General features: G+C 45.4%; 1 protein-coding gene across 1 annotated transcript in view; it reads right to left on the reverse strand.

Annotated features, from left to right (window-relative positions):
- Positions 1-17: 17 nt before the first annotated feature.
- The window catches only part of LOC125035952 (titin-like), a 109,893-nt gene continuing 88,114 nt past the window's right edge, over positions 18-21,796 (reverse strand). Inside the window, exons 2-10 of the mRNA XM_047628264.1 lie at positions 19,823-19,863; positions 9,963-10,055; positions 9,539-9,766; positions 8,538-9,329; positions 3,341-8,506; positions 2,967-3,213; positions 729-1,048; positions 303-494; positions 18-159 (exon numbers count right to left, since the gene is read on the reverse strand). Of these exons, the coding sequence (XP_047484220.1) occupies positions 390-494; positions 729-1,048; positions 2,967-3,213; positions 3,341-8,506; positions 8,538-9,329; positions 9,539-9,766; positions 9,963-10,049 (6,945 nt within the window). The 5' untranslated portion in view covers positions 10,050-10,055; positions 19,823-19,863 and the 3' untranslated portion in view covers positions 18-159; positions 303-389. The remainder of the gene's footprint in view (positions 160-302; positions 495-728; positions 1,049-2,966; positions 3,214-3,340; positions 8,507-8,537; positions 9,330-9,538; positions 9,767-9,962; positions 10,056-19,822; positions 19,864-21,796) is intronic.

A 21,796-nucleotide genomic window follows, 5' to 3' on the forward strand; every position in this document is an offset into this window, starting at 1 on the left:
TCTCCGTCGTGGTCTTTCTGAGGGCGCGTAGACCGAAGAGTGGACGCCCAGACGCGTCGGTGGGCTCGAACGTGTCCTTCTTGGGCTTCTCGCGTTCCTCGTCGGATTCGGGGGCTCTCCTTGGCTCCTCTGCCTTTGGTTCCTCCTCCTTCGGCGTTTCTGGAGGGCGGTGACACATGAAGAACTTTCATTATCACTACGAACATCATCATCATCCATACCATCATCACTTCAAAGCCAATGTAAGTAATCCCAACGCAAATTTCGCTGCTCATTTTGCCCAATCGACTCGAAATACGTACCAGTGACGGCGGGCGAGCGTCTCTTCAGCGCCCTCAGCCCGAACAGCGGCATGCCCTTGTCGTCCGTGGGCCCAACGCCGTACGCACTCACGATCTTGTCGACGTCGGACTGGGGCGGCGCCGTCTGGGCTGGCGTGCGGCTCTGGCCCTTCTGGTACCGCAGCGGCTCTGAGTAAGGCTCGTTGACTGGAGCTGAGAGAGGGGTGTTGCTTTGTTCTATTATTTTTCAACTGATGGTAATGTTATCATTTTGCACGTATAGCTATTGTTGATATTGTTTTGACTTTTTGTTTCATTTATCATCGTCATTATCATAATATCTCACTTGGGTTTTAATACAGAAATCAAGAGTAAGACAAAAACACAACAGAAACAGAATAACAGAAGGGTCAGGGCAACGGGACAGAGCGCGGGCCGAGTACACACCTGTCTTCGTCGGCCGCTTGCTCGCAGGTTCTGCCTTGGGCTCCTCCGTGGGCTTGGTGGTCCTGCCGAACCTGGTCCTGGGCTCCTCCTCCTTCTTGGGTTCCTGGAATCTTCTGGGCTCTTCGTCTGCGTCCTTCCTTGGAGACCTCCTTCGGTCCTCGGGTTCCCTGGCGGGCTCCGGGGTCGGTTCTGCGCGTGGTTCCCTGTCGGGTTCGTCTCGGGCTGGCGATCCCGCGGGTCGGGTCGGCTGGAAGCAGGTCGGCGGGTAGACGGAGTGTCTCCGGCCTCCTGCGTCGTGGGGGAGGAACGGGGTTCCTCCGCTGGGCAAGGGAGAGCGAGCGGTTTTCATCACCAGGGCGTGACGGGGGGACGGCATTGGCATGTTTGTATATATATATATAATGCTGACTCTGTCTCTCTTGACACACACTTTTGACGCACCCCCCCCTCTTCTCTCTCTCTCTCTCTCTCTCTCTCTCTCTCTCTCTCTCTCTCTCTCTCTCTCTCTCTCTCTCTTTCTCTCTTCTCTCTCTCTCTCTCTCTCTCTCTCTCTCTCTCTCTCTCTCTCTCTCTCTCTCTCTCTCTCACTCTCTCTCTCTCTCTCTCTCTCTCTCTCTCTCTCTCTCTCTCTCTCTCTCTCTCTCTCTCTCTCTCTCACTCACTCACTCACTCACTCACTCACTCACTCACTCACTCACACACACACATACACACACACACACATACATGCGAGCGCACACGCACGCACACACACACACACACACACACACACACACACACACACACACACACACACACACACACACACACACACACATGTTCCCAGAAAAAAAAATAAAAGCGAATATACATGTAAATAATGAGCATGCTAGGAAAAAAACCCCGCTTGCTCCCGGGTACTTGTACAGGATTCCAGGCTCTATGCAGCTTGCAATAAGGATCAAATTCCTTACCTTCAAGATGCAACTTTTGAAAGCAAGCACGAAAGGCATAGCACATGCAAAGCCTCAGATGAATATGGGGTCAGAGTGAGGAGTAACATAAACCATGATGGCCAAAATGAAATAAAAATGATCATTCCACTAATCTCTAACATGGTAGTTCCTGTAACGTAATGGCTTAGACGGCCGTACTAGTGGCTATGACAATAAGGGATACACAACCAAAATAGATCTCAATCGTCTTGCATGCAGTCACTTTTTTCCGAGTCTGAAAGAAACGAAGTCAATCCTTCCTATGGGACTTCCACAGCGCATGATTTAGTCAAGCTTCTATTTCACTAAGAGAAGGGTAAACTAAAGTGAATTACTGATCAGATTAACAGACCGTATTCTTGTATCAATAAAGACAAAAATCTGGGTTAGGTAGCACATTATCGCGGCATCGGAAATCAACGTTAGGGAAAAGAGTAAAAAGTAAAAAAAAAATAAAAAAAAATGGGCACTCGAGGCCTCTTCCCACTGTCAATCTCATCAATAATTCACCACACCAGACACCTACTACGTGTTTCTTCGTACCCCGATCTTCCAAGAATCTCTAGATCCTACAGCCGATCCACGACGGTCGTCAGCTTGTACTCACTCTCGAACTTTTTGATCTTATACACGATCCCCTTCACCCCCACCATCAGGCTACCGTCTTTGTCTCTGGGGGGAGACAGGACGAAGCCTTCAGTGTCTGTGCGGGAGTTCTGCCTCGTGAAAAGCTTCTTCGGGGCATTACTCTCTCCTTGGGTGGCGTGCGCACTCGAGCTCGTGGTGGTGGAGGTCATGTTGGTGGTGGAAGTTGTGAGGGAGGAGGAGGTCTCCAAATTGCCCGGGGAGGTGCGCATGGAGCCTTGTTTGTTGGCGTGGGACAGGATAGACAGCGAAGGGAGTGCTAGTGAGGGCCAAAAGTTCAGTTAAGCGTTAGTGCTATGAGGGGGAGGAGTTACTGTTTTAGTGCGAGCGTGCCTGTTCTGGGGAGGACCTGTAAGTATTCATCACAGCTGAAATATCTCGGGGTGCAAAAGTCTCTCAAGCCACAAGGGATTCTCTGGTCAGAATGGGTAATCTGAACTTGCACCTTCGTCGTGTTTGATATATCATCTGAATATTAGAAAACGGGAGCTCATTCAAGCCTAATAAAGCATAATATTAGTCATCAGTAGCTGTTAGATATTAAGGAAATAAAATACCCCCAAGCCTAACTCTCTGTAATGGATAAAATTAGTGAAAGAGATAAAGCTAGCAAACTTACATTTTGAGATTGGTTTGCGCTTCTTATCATCGGATTTGGGTTCCTTTCTGGGCTCTTCTGGCTTTCTGTCGACACGTCGCGTTGGCTGCGGTGAAGCGGTGGGTGAAGGTTTCGAAGGCGTCATGTCCACAAAGCGCTTGTAGGTGGCAGGCGATGACGTGGTGCCCGGGGTGGTAGAGGGACGCTTGGCCAGTCTCATTTGTCCTCGGATGAGGCGCCGCTCTTCATAGGTCTCTGCTTGTTCTAACTGTAATGCATTCGATGAAAATCAAGTAAATTATGTTTCAAAATGAAATACATTAAAATCTTTATTTGTAGAATCTTATGCATGTTGTGATCAGGAGTATAAAAAAAAAAATGATAAAAGTCCTTACCATGCTTTCAAGAATTGTAATTTCATATATTGTTTCAATGCTCTTGAGATACTCTGGTAGGTTCTCTCGTGAGACCTCCAAGTCCTCAAAGAACTTCTTGTTACTACCGGCTCGCTCAATGCGGCGAATCTTGTTTGGATTAATACCGCTGTCCACTGGCTTCCCTGTAACGAAGCGAGTTGGAGATCCTTCCTTGCTGAAGGGAGCGGGCGAGCCCTCCTTGCTACGTGGGGCAGGGGAAGCCTCCTTGCTGTGCATAGCTGGAGAGCCTTCCCTGCTGAAGGGTTCTCTTCTGCTCGGGCGATCATCTTCGGGTCTGTCGTCATTATCATCCGAGGGTTCTTCAGATCTTCTGGTTGTTTTTCTCACCTCCTTTGTGGTGGTCTGATTGGTAGATGCCATGGCACTCATCACCAGCTTACTGGATGTAATCTTAATGTCCTCATTCACTTCTTCCTTGACAGTCTTTTCAACTGGTTCTTCCTCATCACCATCACCAAGCGGATGGAAATACTTAGGGACAATCTTCGGCTCCTTGACAGGTTTACGATCCTCTGGCTCCTTTGTTTCCTTCAAAGGCTTGCGAACTTCTGGCTCCTTAGGCTTGTCATCCTTCTTAATGGTGGACTTCAGTGTAGGACGCTTAATGGGTGATGGAACTGGATCCTGCTTAGGTTGTTCAAAGAGTGACCTCTTTGCAAAGACAGATTCCTTAATTTCATAGGATGGCTTCCTTGTAGGAGTATCCTTCTTCTTGTCAACAGGAGTCCTACGATCAAAGGCAGACCTCCTCGCTGCAACGTCTGTTGTTGTGATCTTCTTTTCTGAGATAATCTGAGAGGACACTGATTTTCCAACGTCCTCAATGATTCTGGAGGTGACTTCTTCTGGTCTCTTACGCAGTCGTTCTGGCTCTGGAGATTTTTCTTTAGGAGTGATATATTTTGGAGCTTCCTCAGGCATTCCATTCTCTCTGTTCTCATCTTCACTTGGAGATGTATCTTCTGCTGATGGTTCATCTCTTGGCTTTTCAGTTTCTTTGGGTTTCTTCATCTTCTCATCACTAGGTTTTCTTTCAAATGGTCTCCTCCTATCTGGTGTTTTCTTATCTTCATCAGGTTTAGATGGAGTAAGTTTAGTATCACTTGGCTTCTTTTCAAATATACTCTTCCTATCTTGCAACCATGGCTTATCTCTAGGAGACTGCTTGGTATCTGGTGCCTTCTTTCTGGATGATTCAGGCTCCTTTGTGATATTCTTGTCACTTGGCCTGCTCTCTAAAGGCCTCGTTCTTCTAGGCTTGATAGTGTCATCCTTTGGCTCATCATCAACAGGCTTTTTCCTGTCTGTGAGTCTCTTATCTTGAGGCTCTTCCTCTTCAGAAGGCTCCTCTGGTTTGTCCTCTGGCGAGGAGTCAGAAGCCTCCTGACCGTCAGAGGGGTACTCTGACGGCTCACGGACAATGGAGGGCCTGTGGACAGTGTGGTAAGGCAGATCTGGCTCACCAGATACATCCTCTATCCTGGGACTGTACTCCTCATCAGATGGAAGAGGCCTCATATCTTCTGTCATGGGAGTTTCAGGAAGAGTAACGACTGGTTCTTTGGCACCAGATTTTGATTTAGTTTTAGAGTCTGGCTCTGTGGATCGGCCCTTTGGTGTCCTGTCAGATGGCTTGGTGGCAGGAGTTTTCTTATCAGTCGTTCTTGAAGGAACAGACCTAGTTGGCTCCCGTTTATCGGGTGACCTTGTTGTTGGTGACTTCCTGGGAGACTGGGATGGCCTTGTTGGTCGTGCAGTTGTTCTATCAGGTTCACTGGGTTTTTCACCTGGTCTCCTTGACCTTGGAGTCTTGTCGTCTGGTTTCCTTCCAATATCTCCATTTGTTCTAGGCTCTGGACGACGAACATCACCATTCATCTTTGGCTTGCTCTCAGGGGAGAGGGGTTTCTTGAGAGGTGGTGACCGAGCTGACTTTCTGGTTGGGCTGCTGGGCTCAGGCTTCTTTGATCGAGTAGGACTGGTTTGCTCTGGCTTTTGGGCCCTGGTTGGACTCTCAGGCTCTGACTCATTTGCTTCCCTATGCCGTTTGCAGCACTGCCTACCTGTTGGTGTCACCTCACGTGGAGTTGACACGCCAGACCTGATGGGTGATCGTCCACGAGCTGGGGAGCTGGGGACACGCTGTGGGGATGTAGTTGTCTTAGGAGCACGTTTGTTGGTGTCCTTGGGAGCAACAGGATCTCTCTGTGATGGTACCCGGCGTGTAGGAGAGTCATCCTTGGCTGGGGCTTTCCTGGATCCAAGAGGGACTCGCCGTGAAGGCTCATCAGCCTCTGGCTTCTTCCTTGGGCTTACTTCACGCCTCTTCTTTGGTTCATCTTCTGGCTTCCTCCTGGTAGTCCTTGAAGTGACTGGTGCCTTCTTTGTTGTGTCTGGTCTCCTTCTGGAAGGCTCATCTTCTGTGGGTGAGGACAGCTCCTCTTCTGGTTCCTTGTCATCCCCTAAATCATCATCAGGTTCATCTGTTTCAGGTTCAGGCTCATCATCTTGTCCATACTTTTCATTTTCTTCCTCTTCCAACCTGGCAATTTCAGTATCTAAGTCTTTAATGTCTGTCTCTGGTGCATCTGTGACATCAGTTTCCTCCGTGACTTCACTAGTAACATTCTGCATGGTAACCTTTTCAACGGTTGCTTCATCCCTTTCAACTCGCAATTTCACTTCCACTGATGCTTTGTCATCTGTGAAGGAAGGTAGCAGGTCACGTTTTGCATCTACATCAGTGTCCTTTGGCTTATCTCTAATTTCTGTTTTCTTCAAGGAGGACTTCAGACTTGTGATCTCAGCACTTGCAGTCTTTGCTGCTTCTTCAAAGAATTTCTTTTTGCTTGATGTATTAGCCCGATCAGGCTTGCTAGACTTTGTTGTTGGTTCTGATTTCTTGCCAGGAGTAAATCTGTTCTTCAGAGCAGAAACCGATCCGTAAGGAACAGTGTCTGGTTCTTCGTCAGGTGCATCACCTGAAGGTCTTTTCCTATCTGGCGAAATTCTTGCCTCCAAAGTTGATTTCTTAACTGGCTTAGGAATTTCCCTTTCGCCTTCATCAGTCATGATGACATCCTTTGTGTGAACCCTCTTTGTAATGTTATACTTTTCACCAGTCGTTTTGCTCTGGCGGGTTTCAATGATGACAGTAATGGCATTGCCATATTCATCGGTTTCTTGCTTCTTTCTAGTGTAAACAACCTCGTCATCAAGTGATGGGAACAATTCTGACTCATCATCACCATCTTCAGGCCTAATAACTACATAGCTGGTTTCACGTTCTGGCACAAGGACAGGTGTGGACCTTATGATGGTCTTGGAGGTGTACTCAGTTCCATCAATACGACGCCTAATTTCGGTGATGGTCTTAATAATAGTGCCATCTTCCTCCTCGTGCTGTTCTTCCTCAGAACTCACAAGGGTGTCATCTGGACTGCTGACTTGGACGACTTCCTCAGGCCGCTGATGGCGATTTTCAGAGAATGAAATGTGAACTTGAGATCCATGCTTTGATGTCTTCTCTGTTCGTTCTACTGTGTACCTCACACCATCTGACCTCTCTCGGGTTTCGGTCACAGTCTTGATGATGTAACCATCTTCTGTTTCCTCCTCATCTACTGTCTGGTCAATCAGCTCATCCTCTTCAGTTCCGACAAATGTGACGGGTGCTGGTGAGCTAAACATCTTTTGAATGTTGTGTGTTGTGTAAACAGAGCCATCTGGTCTTTGATACCTTTGTATCACTGTCTTGATAATAGTGCCTTCATCTGTTTCTTCTTCAGTTACATTCTCATCGAGGATCTCATCTTCAGAAGTCTTAGGGTGGATGCTTGCCTGCTGATACACCTTTGACATCCTTCGAAGTGTGTACTGAGTACCAGACACACTGCTTCGGCGACGCTCGGTCACTGCCTTGTAGTGAGTGCCATCACTCAATGTTTCCTCATTGACCTCTTCTTGCAAGACTTCATCTTCCAAGTTGGCCACTTGCAGCACTGGCTCAGGCATTTTGGGAATCCTCATGATTCGGTGACGAAGATATTCGGTGCCGTCCTTTGTGCGGCGTCGCTCAATGATGGTTTTGACTGTTGATCCATCAGACTGAACCTCTTCCTTTACTTCCTCATTTATCAGCTCATCCTCAGCACTAACAGCGATATTAGAAGAACAAGCGCTTCCCACTGGCATTCTCTTTACATCCTCTTCTGTGCCCTGGAAGCTACGCAGTACATATTCAAATGAATATGTTGATCCATCTTTCCTCTTTCGAGTTTCTGTGACAACCTTTATCTTCATGCCACTGTCATCAATCTCCTCCTTCTCCTCCTTATTCAAGACTTCATCATCATTTTGGATTGTTGGGAGACCCTGCTGAAGGTCCACACCTGACAGAGTCATCCTACGGGACCTGAACACTTGCCTGTGGGTATATTCTTCACCTCCCTTGGTGCGTCTAGTCTCAATAACAGTGCGAATAATAGAGCCATCTTCACTCTTTTCCTCTGTCTCCTGTGTATCAATCACTTCATCATCATCAGAAGGTGTTATTTGTGTGCTCTTTACCTTAGAAGTCTTGTATACCTTCTTAGTGGTGTACTCAACTCCATTGGGCTTTCGCCTTGTTTCAGTAACAGTCTGAATGGTGATGCCATTTTCATCTGTTTCTTCAGTTTTGTCAGTAGAAATCAATTCGTCGTCCTCATTATAGGCGACGTCCTCTGGATGATCATAGTCGAAGATCTTTGATGTCTTCAGCACATTCTTAGTAGTATATACAATTCCGTCAGGTCTACGCCTTGTCTCAGTAATAATTTTGATTTTGTTGCCATCTTTGTCCTCTTCCTCAGTGACATCTCTTTCAACCACTTCATGGTCTGGGTTTCCAATGAGAATCTCATCAATCTCACTTTCACTGTTAACAACTTTGGTTGATCTTGCCACACGCCGTGCAGTGCATTCAGTCCCATCCTTCTTCCTTCTTGTCTGAACCAACATCTTCACAACATTGCCAGACTCGTCAAGACATTCCTCTTCTTCCTCCATGATAATTTCATCATCATCATCAACACTTGCGCTGAGATATGTGTCTAATTTGTCTAACTCAGACATGATGGAGGTTTCCATCTTTGCTTCAACCTCTGCTAGTTTCGACTTCCTGGACGGGATGCCAGACTTGGTTGTCTTTACTGTAGTTTTGGTCGTAGGTGACTGGGGCCTCCTTCTGAGCTCCTGTCTTTCTTGTCATTTGAATTCTGGATGAACTGTCGCCCGGAGTTCGCTTCGTAGGAGATGAAGGTGAGGCCTTGTCTCCTGCATTACGACGAGCCGCATTGATGTCAAGTTCCTTTGATGGTTTCCTGTCTGAGATTTTCCGGGCAGTCGAGCTACGAACGGGGATCTCTGATTTGCTTGTTCTTGAAGTCTTGCTGGAGGACCGTTCATCTCGTGACGACTTGCGGGATGAAGAAGTCGTCTTTGTCTCTGTTGTCCTCAAGGTCCTGCTCTCATTCTCAGTCCTCAAAACTCCCTCATCATCGGAGGTGAAGCGTCCTTCATTGGCCGACACATCCTCCTCAGCAGAGGACCTGCGTTCTCTCATGATGCGTGTCGGGGAAACGGAGTCTCTCACTTCCTTGTTCTTCATGGAAAGGTATCCTTCACCAGCCAGGGCATTGGACTGAATGGAATATGTAGACTTGGTAATGGAGACGACAGCATCGCCTTCATTGTTGGCATCGTCTGACAGGTCTCCAAGGATCCTTTGGTACCTCGTGGACCGGTCCTGGCTTCCTTTGCGCATGCGTTCCTTGATCATGTCCTCTGCCGAGTGTCCCTCAAGGGTCATGGAGTCCATTCCGCGCATCGTGAGTCCACCGAGACGAACATTCTGTGTTGAAATGGAATCTGTTACTGCCGAGTCTCCATCCACATGCATCTTCACCTGCAAATCCATGAAGCAATTTGAAGAAAAAGATGCAAAAGCCTTAGTTTTTCGAACTGTTAGTGGAATGCATGCCATCACCGGGTATTCATTGATGAAAAACGCTAAAACTAAAGATTAATTATTGACTAATCTGAACAAATGATATCATACAATTAAAAAAACGAAGCGTAACCACAGAGCCATTCCTTGAGAGCCACGAGCCTTACCTCGATGTTGGAGGAGCGTCGTGTAGTCGTCGTAGTCATCCCTTCTCCGTCACTGCCGACGGTGATGGTGGTCTCGGTGCGCTCCGTCACGGTGCCGTCGTCGGCCGTGGACAGCGTGCCCAGACTCTCCTCGTCGTTCTGCACCATCTCGCGCAGCCGCTGCTCCCGGAGCTTGTACATCCTCGCCCTGATCCGCCGACGGTCACCGAAGTCTTCGGCCTGTTGCCACTGCGGGGGAAGCGCTACGTGAGGGACTCCTTTTCTCGAGGAAACTGATGCTTTATCAGAAAATTCGGCCCTACTACTTTAAGGAAGCGAAACCTTTACGGAATGACTTAAGCTTCCACAAATTCTCGTTGTGATAATTATGCCATAAAATGATTTTAATGAAAGAAAAAGAGAATCGAGAGAATCAACAACTTACCATGACTCTGAGACGTTCTTCATCGGTGATGGTGTCGAGGTCGGTCAGGGCGGTGGAGGCCCCGAAGGGCGCCGCCACCGAACTCATCCCCGCCTGCGAATCGAAAAAAGGTCATGAGAACACACGAAGTCACGCAAGTTCAACGGACATTCCTCGGGCCAGACCTTGCACTGTGCGGTATCACGTGTCGCTTCGAGGAATGGCAATTTTACTCCCTTTCCTTACGCCCAATTATCTTGTTTTCAATTTGTTTGTTATTCTTGGCAGGTTCAACATACGTATTTGATGCAGCGCCGTGTGTTGTGTCTTGCGCAGAACGAACGCGTTTGTTTAAGAGAGAGAGAGGGAGAGGGAGAGGGAGATGGAGAGAGGGAGAGGGAGAGTGAGAGAGGGAGATGGAGAGGGAGAGGGAGAAGGAGAGAGGGAGATGGAGAGGGAGAGGGAGAGGAAGAGAGATAGAGAGAGAGAGAGAGAGAGAGAGAGAGAGAGAGAGAGAGAGAGAGAGAGAGAGAGAGAGAGAGAGAGAGAGAGAGAGAGAAAGAGAGAGAGAGAGAGAGAGGGAGAGGGAGAGGGAAAGGGAGAGGGAGGGAGGGAGGGAGGGAGGGAGGGAGGGAGAGAGAGAGAGAGAGAGAGAGAGAGAGAGAGAGAGAGAGAGAGAGAGAGAGAGAGAGAGAGAGAGGAGAGGAAGAGAGGAGAGAGAGAGGAGAGGAAAGTGTGTGTGTGTGTGTGTGTGTGTGTGTGTGTGTGTGTGTGTGTGTGTGTGTGTGTGTGTGTGTGTGTGTGTGTGTGTGTGTGTGTGTGTGTGTGTGTGTGTGTGTGTGTGTGTGTGTGTGTGTGTGTGTGTGTGTGTGTGTGTGTGTGTGTGTGTAGACGCGTGTGTATGCGTGTATACCCGTGTATGCGTGTATGTATGTAGACATGGAAATAGATAATCAAAATATAGATACAACCATTACCTTGTCTTATCATCAAAATACGAGCATTAGAAACATGAAATATGATATCTTATAAGACCACGATACTTAAACAAATAAATAAATTCCATAAATAAATTAGATATCGAATTCGAAAAAAGAAGAAAAAAAAAATAGTCGCTTAAAAAGGAATGTTTCCCCTAAAATGGAGAGACCGTTAAGTGGTAAGTGTGTACGGTTTATAAGTGGCCGTAAGTAGAGCAGAGTTACGCCCCCACCTCTCTCCATCCTTCACACACACACACACACACACACACACACACAGGGAAAGATGGAGAGAAAGATAAAGAGAGAGAGAGAGAGAGAGAGAGAGAGAGAGAGAGAGAGAGAGAGCTGACCCCACCCCCACCCCATCACCCACCCCCCCTACCCGTCACACTGTGTTACGCAAATCCGTCGTCATTACCCTTACGTCACGATAGACAAGTAACACTTACGCGAATGAACGCACGTCACATACGCACACACGCACATCAGCAGAACTAGTAAACACTAGGTAGTGGCTACAGGGGGTAGGGGTGGAGTGGAGTAGAGGGGGGGGGGGGGAAGGGAGTTGTAAGATTGCGTATTTTACATAAAAAATCCCATGCGTGTATTCGTGAGTGAGTGCGTGCGTGCGTGTAGGCGTGGGTACAAACGACGTGGCTCTTCCCACATTACTGGTTCATGAGAGGTGGTCTGTAGTGGGGATTTTGCTCACCTATGCCTCTGCTCTTTCCTCCATCTCTTCCCTCCATCTCTTCCCTCCACTCCCTTCCTTTAACGCCTTCCCTCCCTTCCCCAGACCCCCTATCCTGCATTCCCTTCCCGTTTTCCACGTTAAAACCTTCCTTATTCTAAGCTGGTTATGAAAAGCGAAAAAGAAAAAAAATACAAACATGATGCAACTGCTTTTTAACAAATAATAATAATAATAAAAAAATAATAATAAATAAATAAATAAAAATAATAGATAAAAAAAATTAATGAAAGGCAGATCAACCCCACGGCGAATTAATGCAGCGACGAGCCTAAAATAATATAAAACGATTTATTCATCATTTTCCTCAATATAATTCACAAGGACCCAAGGCTCTCTCATGTTTATACAGATGCAGGCACTCGCTGAGGTCATTAAACTGATGCAACAAGATTTAGAATTATAGCATTTAATTAACACCATAATTAAATTTACACGAACTGTTTAATTGGTTAATAAGTAAGTATCCCCTTTATTTTCTTCAGACGCTTTCATACAGATGGGAGTCTATGGCAATGATCTTCAACCGTTTTTATGGTTGTTGATTTATCTATTATTACTGTTGTTATTATCACTATTGTTATCAATATCACTATCATTATTAGTTATAATCGCTTTTATTATCGTCATTATCATTATCATCACTATTATCATTATTATTATTACTACAACTATCATGAAAGTATCAGCAATGGTTTTAGTTTTAGTATTAGAATTATTATCAGTATCCTCCTCATCATCATCATCATCAATATCATTATCATTATCATTATCATTATCATTATCATCATCATCAATATCATTATCATTATCATTATCATTATCATCATCATCATCAATATCATTATCATTATCATCATTATCATTATCATCATCATTATCATCATCATCATTATCATTATCATTATCATCATCATTATCATCATCACCATTATCACCATCTTCATCATCATCACCCCCCCTCCCACTACCCATCACCCTGCAACGAGGCGCCCCTTTGCAACCATCTCGCAACAAGCCTTCTGATACAGCTGCTCAATACGATCAATTGGGACTCCTTATTTCCACAGAGAACCCCTCCAAAGGACACAGTCGGAGTGCCAATTAGCGTGAGGCATCATCAACGTCATTCCAGCAGACGGTAGGCCTAAGTAGGGACAGGTTAATGGTGACGGTTATGGTGAAAAAGGAGAGGAACGAAAGAAGTAAAAATGGGGAAAAGGATTTGGGTATTTTCGGGAAAAAATGGGAATTATAATAGCTAAGAACAGGCGTAACGGGGCACTTTAGAAGGGTGGTTCAGATCCAACGTTTAGGGAAATGTTACTAATATCATGGTAAGATTGATTGTTGCAACGTAGAAAGGGTATTTGGTAGAAAAGAGAGACAGCGGTTGGCTGGGCTAAGATAGGAGCTACAGTACCCTTATATGGGCATCGCCAGTCTTCAAGTCTGGCTAGCTAACCCCTCCGCATTTGCTCAACCAGCGGAGGATAAACCTTTATTTGTTTGTTTGCTTTTTGTTTGTGTGTCTTTCTGTTGATACATATATTTTAGCAGATTGCAATCTATTATTTCTAATGCCAAAAATCTCGTGCAAAAAAAGAGAGAAAAATGGCGTGTGATTTTGATTTTCTGTTTTACCTTTTCGGCGTCCACGACCTCTTCGCCTTCGTGACCTCTTGCACAACTTTCGCTTTTTTTCTCTCTCTTTATCATTCTTCTCGACATTTCAACCCAAGTTTATCCCTCAAAAAGAGAGAGAGAAAAAAAAAATCAAAATATGATCTCGCAGGGGAAAAACGCGATATCAAAATACCCAAGTTAGGAGCAGACAGGGTAACACACACAAAAAAACCTGCTATCATACCCAGCAAAGCAGTAAAAGCGACCCAGCATGACCGAGAAAATGATACAAACTGACATATAAATCAGATAAAATCGCACAGTCAAGGCTCAGTTTCCTCGACGGGTTCCCCTGCGCGTGTGTCCGGGAGGAGAGAGCAGGCGAGAATTACAACACCCTCGGAGCATCGCGCACGTTCGACCGTCCGTGTCTGTCTTCCCGCTGCCACCGTGCCTCTCGTTCCTCTCCCTACCCCTACTTTGTTCATCTCTTCGTATTCGTTCATATTCGGGTCTACTTCGAATCGATATCATTGCGTTAATATTCTTGTTGTTTATGATATCTCGTCCTCGTTTTGTTCCACGAAGCGCTCTCGTAACCCAGCATTCGCACACAAGGAGCCCACTCATAATAATGCCTTCATCCCTGGCACCTCACGACAAGCGTCTGGTAGTGAGGCTTGGCACAAAATCACCTTCATATTTCACCCTCGCGCGGCCGGGTAAATAGTTTTTTTTCTGTCGCCTTTGTGCAATAACTACTCTCGCTCGTCATAAACGTTTGCCCACGAGGGGTAAACAAGAAGAGGAAACGTTAACCCAAGCACGGGCGGAGGGAGAGGAGGGAAGGCCGTTCCAAATATGGTTCCTCCTACCATTATTTATCCCTATTTTTTTCAAACGATGCGACACCTAAAGAGCTTACTAATGAACGCAGCTTAATTACTTGGTCGATCGTTCTCTTTAGGGTGAAAGTAAGCGATTCTGTGCGGTGATTGCCACGTTGCGTATAATTCCCAGCGTAAACACTCCGAACGCTTGCTTCTCGCGGCTGTCAAAACACTTTTCATCGCTCCTTTTAACTCTTTCATAACATCGCTTTTTCCGTCACGTGCTGTGCTGTTTAGCGATACGGAGATACACCTTTTTCGAATAGAACAATGAAATGTCACTAGTGTCGTTTTTATCTATAAAACTACAAAAAAAAAAAAAAACATCATTCGGTTACGCTACAAATACGGAACGAAATAATTGAGGCGAGAACAATCATCGCCCAAAGCGGAGCACAGACTCGCATACGTGACTGCGTTAAATACTCAGCAGCAGATGTCGCCGCACACTTATTTTTCCTATTTCAAGTCACCAGCCTCAGTCTCCGTCATCCAACATCGACTTCGCAAACAACCAGCGTCGACCTCGCAAACCGCACCGTATGACGAATGCACTCCACTCCCGCGACGATGGTGGCAGGCGCATCATCCTCTCCCTCGAAGGGCGCCCTCTCCGTCATCGTCACGACCCTCCCCTCCATTACCCCCCCCCCTCCCCCTCTCCCATTTTCTTTCTTTCTTTCTTTCATTATTTCTCTTTCTTTATCACTTTCTCTTTTTCTATTTCTCTCCCTCCCTCTCTTTCCCCTCTCCCACTTTATCCCTCCCTCTCCCCCTCCCTCCCTCCCTCTCCCCCTCCCTCCCTCCCTCCCTCCCTCCCCCTCTCTCTCCCTCCCACCCTCTCTCCCTCCCCCGCGCCCTGTCATCACGAAGGGTCCCTCGGCTTTGTCTGGGAACAGCACTCGCCCGACGCCCCGATCGCCTCCGCAGGGAACCCACACCGCAGGAAGCGCGCGCAGGGAAGAGAAAGCCCGGGCGACGATGGTCGAGGCTCACTCCTGCCGCGCGCCGTCGCAGAGCCTTGGAGAATCGCGGGTAAAGGGGGTGGAGAGTGTGGAAGAGGGGGGAGGGAGGGAGGGAGGGAGGGAGGGAGGGAGGGAGGGAGGGAGGGAGGGAGGGAGGGAGGAAGAGAGAGAGAAGAGAGAGAGAGAGAGAGAGAGAGAGAGAGAGAGAGAGAGAGAGAGAGAGAGAGAGAGAGAGAGAGGGGGGGAGGGAGAAGGAGAAAGGGAGGGAGGTAGGGAGGGAGGGAGGGAGGGAGGGAGGGAGGGAGGGAGGGAGGGAGGGAGGGAGAAAGAAAGAAAGAAAAAAAGATAGAGAGAGAAAGAGAGAGAGAGAGAGAGAGAGAGAGAGAGAGAGAGAGAGAGAGAGAGAGAGAGAGAGAGAGAGAGAGAGAGAGAGAGAGAGAGAGGGGGGGGGGGAGGAGAAAGGGAGGGAGGGTGGGAGGGAGAGAGAGAGTGAGAGATTCCTAGTTAATGTATGCCCTTCATTCCCGCATTTTGTCACCGCAAGGCCTCCTCATCACCGTCAGGATGAAGACCTCCCACGCCAACCCAAAATTACCACCGGAGGCATAGTAGCCAGAAGGGCACGCCCGCACGCACACACACACACACACACACACACACACACACACACACACACACACACACACACACACACCACACACACACACGCACACACACACACGCACACACACACACACACACACACACACACACACACACACACACACACACACCACACACACACACACATACACCACACACACACGCACACACACACACACACACACACACACACACACACACACACACACACACACACATACACCACACACACACGCACACACACACACACACACACACACACACACACACACACACACACACACACACACACACACACACACACACACACCACACACACACACACATACACCACACACACACGCACACACACACACACACACACACACACACACACACACACACACACACCACACACACACACACATACACCACACACACACGCACACACACACACACACACACACACACACACACACACACACACACACACACACACACACACACACACACACACACACACACACACGCCTCTCTCCCACCCTCACCTCCTTTTCCTCTCTGCGTGTGACCTCATGACCCTCTCTCCTCACTCACACTTTCATACCCATATGCGGAGACGCGAACACACACGGCCTCCTAAGCCATTCTTCGTGTATGTCCGGCTGCCCCTGGGAGCTTGTTGCGTCCCTCCGGCCTCCTGGAGTGCCAGCCAGGGAGGTCCTAATTAAGGTGTGGCACCTCTCATTCTCTCTCTCTCTCTCTCTCTCTCTCTCTCTCTCTCTCTCTCTCTCTCTCTCTCTCTCTCTCTCTCTCTCTCTCTGTCTCTCTCTCTCTCTCTCTCTCTCTCTCTCTCTCTCTCTCTCTCTCTCTCTCTCTCTCTCTCTCTCTCTCTCTCTCTCTCTCTCTCTCTCTCTCTCTCTCTCTCTATCTCTCTATCTCTTGCTCTCTCTCTCTCTCTCTCGGTGAAAGTACTGATTACCCATCGTATCCATATGCACGAGTTGGAGGACAAAAAAAAAAAGAAGAAAAAAAACTGGTGGTCTTAATCCGCCGTGTGAAATGCGCCGCGAGATTGAATCATCGTCGCCTCCCCTTTAAATGTGGCTTCTGCGATGCGATATCCTCTTAGGGGGGGTGAAAGTGGAGACGAAGGTGGATGCATGTGGGTAGAAACGGAGGTGGAAGAGCGCACGTGGAAGAGAGAGATGTAGGGGTGACGCAATGAAGAAAACAAGTGAAGAAACCTGTGCGTAGACGACGAGGCTTTAAGTACAGGTTTGTTATGACAGAGAGTAATAGTTACACGGCGGTGAATGGTAGGCTGCGGGTAACTAAGGTGTGACAGTGACATTAAAGGATTGTGAACCGATTTACTGAATTGGATGTAAATATCACTGGGGTTGAAGGTGGGTGGGGTTGGAGATATGGTGGGTGGGAGGGGGCTACGAATGCAAGTGTATGTGTGTGTTATACGAATTCAAGGAAAACATTGAAACAAAGAAGCCAGTATTGAATATACTCTCTCAAATCTATAGATTCCCCAAATACGAATTCTTGTTCTGATATATATTGCAGCTAAAAAACAGGACAAATACACTAGACTGAATAAATCTTTGGCCAAAACACCTACGAGTTTGCATTCAACATTTCGCGCGATCCTTAGCACAAAATAAAATCCTGGATATTTTTTATTTTTTGTTAAGAATTCTACGAAAGTGTTAACGATTATCGTCAAGGAGAAAGATCGACGTGAAAGTATGATTTAAGGAGTATTTTATTCTCTATTTGTTTCTTTCAATTTATCATTTATATAAGAAAGTTCCGAATTTCCTTTTCCTAAAATATAAACGAAATAGGAGGCGTTTTTTTTTTTTCATCCGATATCTCAAGTCTAATCTCTACGTTCTGATCTCTGACATATTTTTTCTTGCATTCCAAGACATCATTTCAATTTTGATATTCCTAAAACAATCTCTTATTGGAAGATATATATATTTCTTTTAAAAAATAATAATAAGCTCTAAATCTTCTGTTCTAATCTCTAACGGTATATTCTGCGTGCATTTCCAATCCCACGTTTGCTAATGATTTATGCTCTGTTGCACGTATGTTTTGCATTGTTGCAGCGCAAACAACACACACCTGGGCGTTCCCTCTAACACCCTTTCTCTCTTGGACAAACATAATAAAAGGAGAGAAAAGACAAAGGCTATCGGCTTCTCGCTCCCGGACTGTTTACCTTGCATTGACATTGTTAACTTTTATTATGCTTTTTGGGGCATTTCTTTCTCCTTCTTTCTTATTCTATACGTTCATTCATAATCATAAAATTGATTCGAATAGTATTTTATTCATCTAGTGTGTTTTCTACTGAATTATGTTTATTTTTTTATCTTTATTTATTCGAATTAATGCAAAACGATACAGGTTCAGTAACTAAGAACTTTGGCACAAACACATTTCTCACCAGCCAGAGAGTCTACATCTCTGGGATAACCATATATGAACTTGACCCTTAAGAGCTTGCAGGTGGAATATAATGGATAAGTCTCCACCTCGTATTTTACGGCGCAGTTGTGTCTGTCTGTCTGTCTTTGTGTGTGATTGTGTGTGTGTGTGTGTGTGTGTGTGTGTGTGTGTGTGTGTGTGTGTGTGTGTGTGTGTGTGTGTGTGTGTGTGTGTCTATCTGCCTTTGTATCTCGTTACCTATCTATCTATCTCTCCTACTGGTTACATATCCGTTCGTCTGCACCTATATATCTATCTTACCAGTCTATCTAGCTGTCTATCGAAGGGGTTGACGATATAATACTAAGCATGATGGATAACTGTTCAATGGCTGGTGAGTGAAGCTGATGAATGTAAACAAGGATGTTGTTTGCCATGTTACAGTCATGAGTATAGATATTTAGAGCTGTACTAATGACATTTTTAATCATATGAATAAATAAATAGATGAGAAAATACAAAAAATGAATAACTAAATAAATTAATGAATAAATAAATAGAAAAAGTAACAAAAATTATAAATATCATATATATATACATATATATGCGCGCGCACGCGCGCACACACACACACACACACACATATATAAAACGAAGGAAGGTTTTGAATACATGTTCATCCCTCAAGAAAAAGGAAAAAAAAAAAAAAAAAAAAAATCCCACTTATGAAACAACTCGAAGTCATTCGATTTCATTAAAAAAAAATAATAATAATAAAATAAAGTACAATAATTTCTCCCCTTACCTTTAAAACTCCATTCGTCAATCACCACTTCAATGACCATCTAAGGAACACGAACACCCTGTAAGTGTTCACGTAAGCACCAATCACAGCCCTTAACTGTTCTCTAAAGGGGCTGCAACCCACCAATCAGCGATGCGTATGATCGCTGAGTGCACCCTAAGGACCGCCCCTTTTAACTCTGATTCTGATCGACTAGCCACGCCCACCTCATTAGCTTTCCATTAGCTCGTAAGTGAAGTTCACGATGGGCTTTATATGGGCCGGAGGAGAACTTAGATGAAATGACTCCATTAAGCGCGAAATTAAGCGTTAATCACCGAGCAAGTGATTTGACCGCTTTGCAAATCGGGCGGCAAAAAAAGGTATCTTTTCTTCGTGTTTACAGAAAACGGGAATATGGGAAACTACTATATATTCTATATTCGTATACAATATTTAAACAAGTTTATATACACATAAAAAAATTGTTTCCGCTTTTTATAATCATTATTGGAAGAAGTTTTGTAGTTTGTAGATGAAATAAAAACATGAATATAAAATATAATACTTCGAATGTGTATAAAAGTAATGAAAAAAATAATAATTTCGTATTCATTTTCATTGTTCACTGTCATTCCTCTTCAATTTCAATTTTATTATGAACTATATTTTACATTTGAAAGTATATTAAACATTCGAAGAATCATTCTGAAGTTATAAGATATTGAGAAAATCACAAATATCAGATAAAATAAATTGGTCGGAATGAATTATAATCTTGATGTTAATATAAAATACGTGTCACTTTACCTGTGCTTGTCAACGCTCTTCTCTTCTCCTCCGTTACTGCTGAAAATAAACAAAAATATAAAATTAGATAAAATGACAATAACACCAATAACACACAAAAAACAAAAACAAAAATTAATACAATATAATAACATCATATACCATCACTAATCCTTATTATATTAACATTAGCGAAATTAATGTCACACCCAGCTTTTGAAACCCGTAAGAAATCGAGGTTTTCTTTCATATGATAATAATTGAGGCCTTTTGGTAATATCACGGTGAAAGCTTTCTTCTGCTTCTTCTTCTTTTTCTTTTCTTTTTCCTTTTTTTTTTTTTTTTTGTAGGAGAAACTCGCTGTGTATATAGATCGCCGAATCTCGTGCCAACACCTCGTTCTGGTTTGGAACATTCATATCTCTCAGAGTGACATGAATTCACCTTCGCTAACATGTAAATTATGAAACGGGATTGGTAAACTTAAATGGACGGGTAATTATAAGCGTTCTCTGTGGGTGGGTGGGCGTCTGGGTGTGTGGGCGGGAGGTGGAGTGATGTGAAAAAGATGTTTTAAATCATGTTATATAATATGTACATCTAATATATTATATAGATATCTAATAGTGTAATCAATATCCATCGAGAATACCTTATTTATATGGTTTATGTATGCTAAAAGTTTGTTCTATATGAATGGAGACATTATCCAAAAACGTATGAATCATTTTTCCTCCTTTCATTTCTCATTACCCAGCTGCCATAACGTTTCAGGTAATAAGCTCCGTCGCAAGTGATTTTCTGACGTCCCGGAATAACTCAGGGCCAATAACAAGATCCGCCGAGACCAGGGCTGAATGCCTAAGGGTCATTTCTTACTTTATAAGGGTGATGAGCTCATTACTATGTAACAGACAGTTCGACCTTACAGGAACGTGGGTGCCCCCTCGCAGCTCATGCCGTCGATAACAACGCCTTCGATCCCCTTCCGCCCTCTCTTTCCCCTCCCCCTTCTCCTCTTCTCATTCTACCTCCTCTTCCCCCTTTCTCCTCCCCTTCCCCTCCTCCATTTCTTCTTCCTCTTCCCCTTCCCTCTTCCTTCTGTTCCCGCTCCATATTTCTTCTCCTCCCCCTCCTCCCCTTCCTCCTACCACTCCCCCCCCCTCCTCCTCCTGCATTTCCTCTTCCTTCTGTCCCTCTCCTCTTTTCCTCCTACCCCTCTCTCTTCCTCCTTCTCTTTCTCCTCCATCCTCTCTCGCATCCCCTCCTCTTTCTCCCCATCCCCTCTCTCTTCTCCTCCATCCTCTTTTCTAATCCTCCTCCTCTCATTCCTCTTACTCTTCCTCCCCCTCCCTCTTTCAGCTCCTCCTCCTCTCGCTCCTCTTTCTCCTCCTCCTCCTCCCTCTTTTCTACAGCTGTATCCCTCCGTACAAAGAGTCGTACGAATTATGATGCATTTCCCGCCTGAACACTGTCGAACATTCATCACAGGATACCATTTTATTTCCTTTGTAAAACAGCAATCAGATACCTCTTTCTTCACCTCACAGATGCTTCTGTATTCACCGGAGTTTACGCAGTATCAAGGCGCAGAGCTTTTAGCGTTTCGAGTTGAAAAAAGAAAGTAAATAATTATGTGAGTAAATAATTACGTTCATGCTAGTTACCGCTCGTTCTGGATGCCCGGAATTTTCTCCCAAATTCTACGCGGGCGGGAAGGCTGGCATTAAACTGATAATTTTGCGTTTTTACAAGTGTCATTAAGGTTGGTTGTGTCAAAAGGTAAATACTATTTTGGGAATCTCTGCTTATATAAGGTTGCAGGTCCTCTGAATCGGGCCAGCATTCCTGTCCTGTTTTTAAGGCCCTCTCAAACGCAGCTGCTTATTAACAGCTGTTCGGGCATGACAGGAAATGCTTGTTCGGGACAGGAGAATGGGAGAGAGAGATCCATTATCTCTTCAACAAACGTCTCGTGTCTTGAGAAGTTATCAG

Source organism: Penaeus chinensis, chromosome 20 (assembly GCF_019202785.1).
Source record: "Penaeus chinensis breed Huanghai No. 1 chromosome 20, ASM1920278v2, whole genome shotgun sequence".
Classification (NCBI taxonomy): Eukaryota; Metazoa; Arthropoda; class Malacostraca; order Decapoda; family Penaeidae; genus Penaeus; species Penaeus chinensis.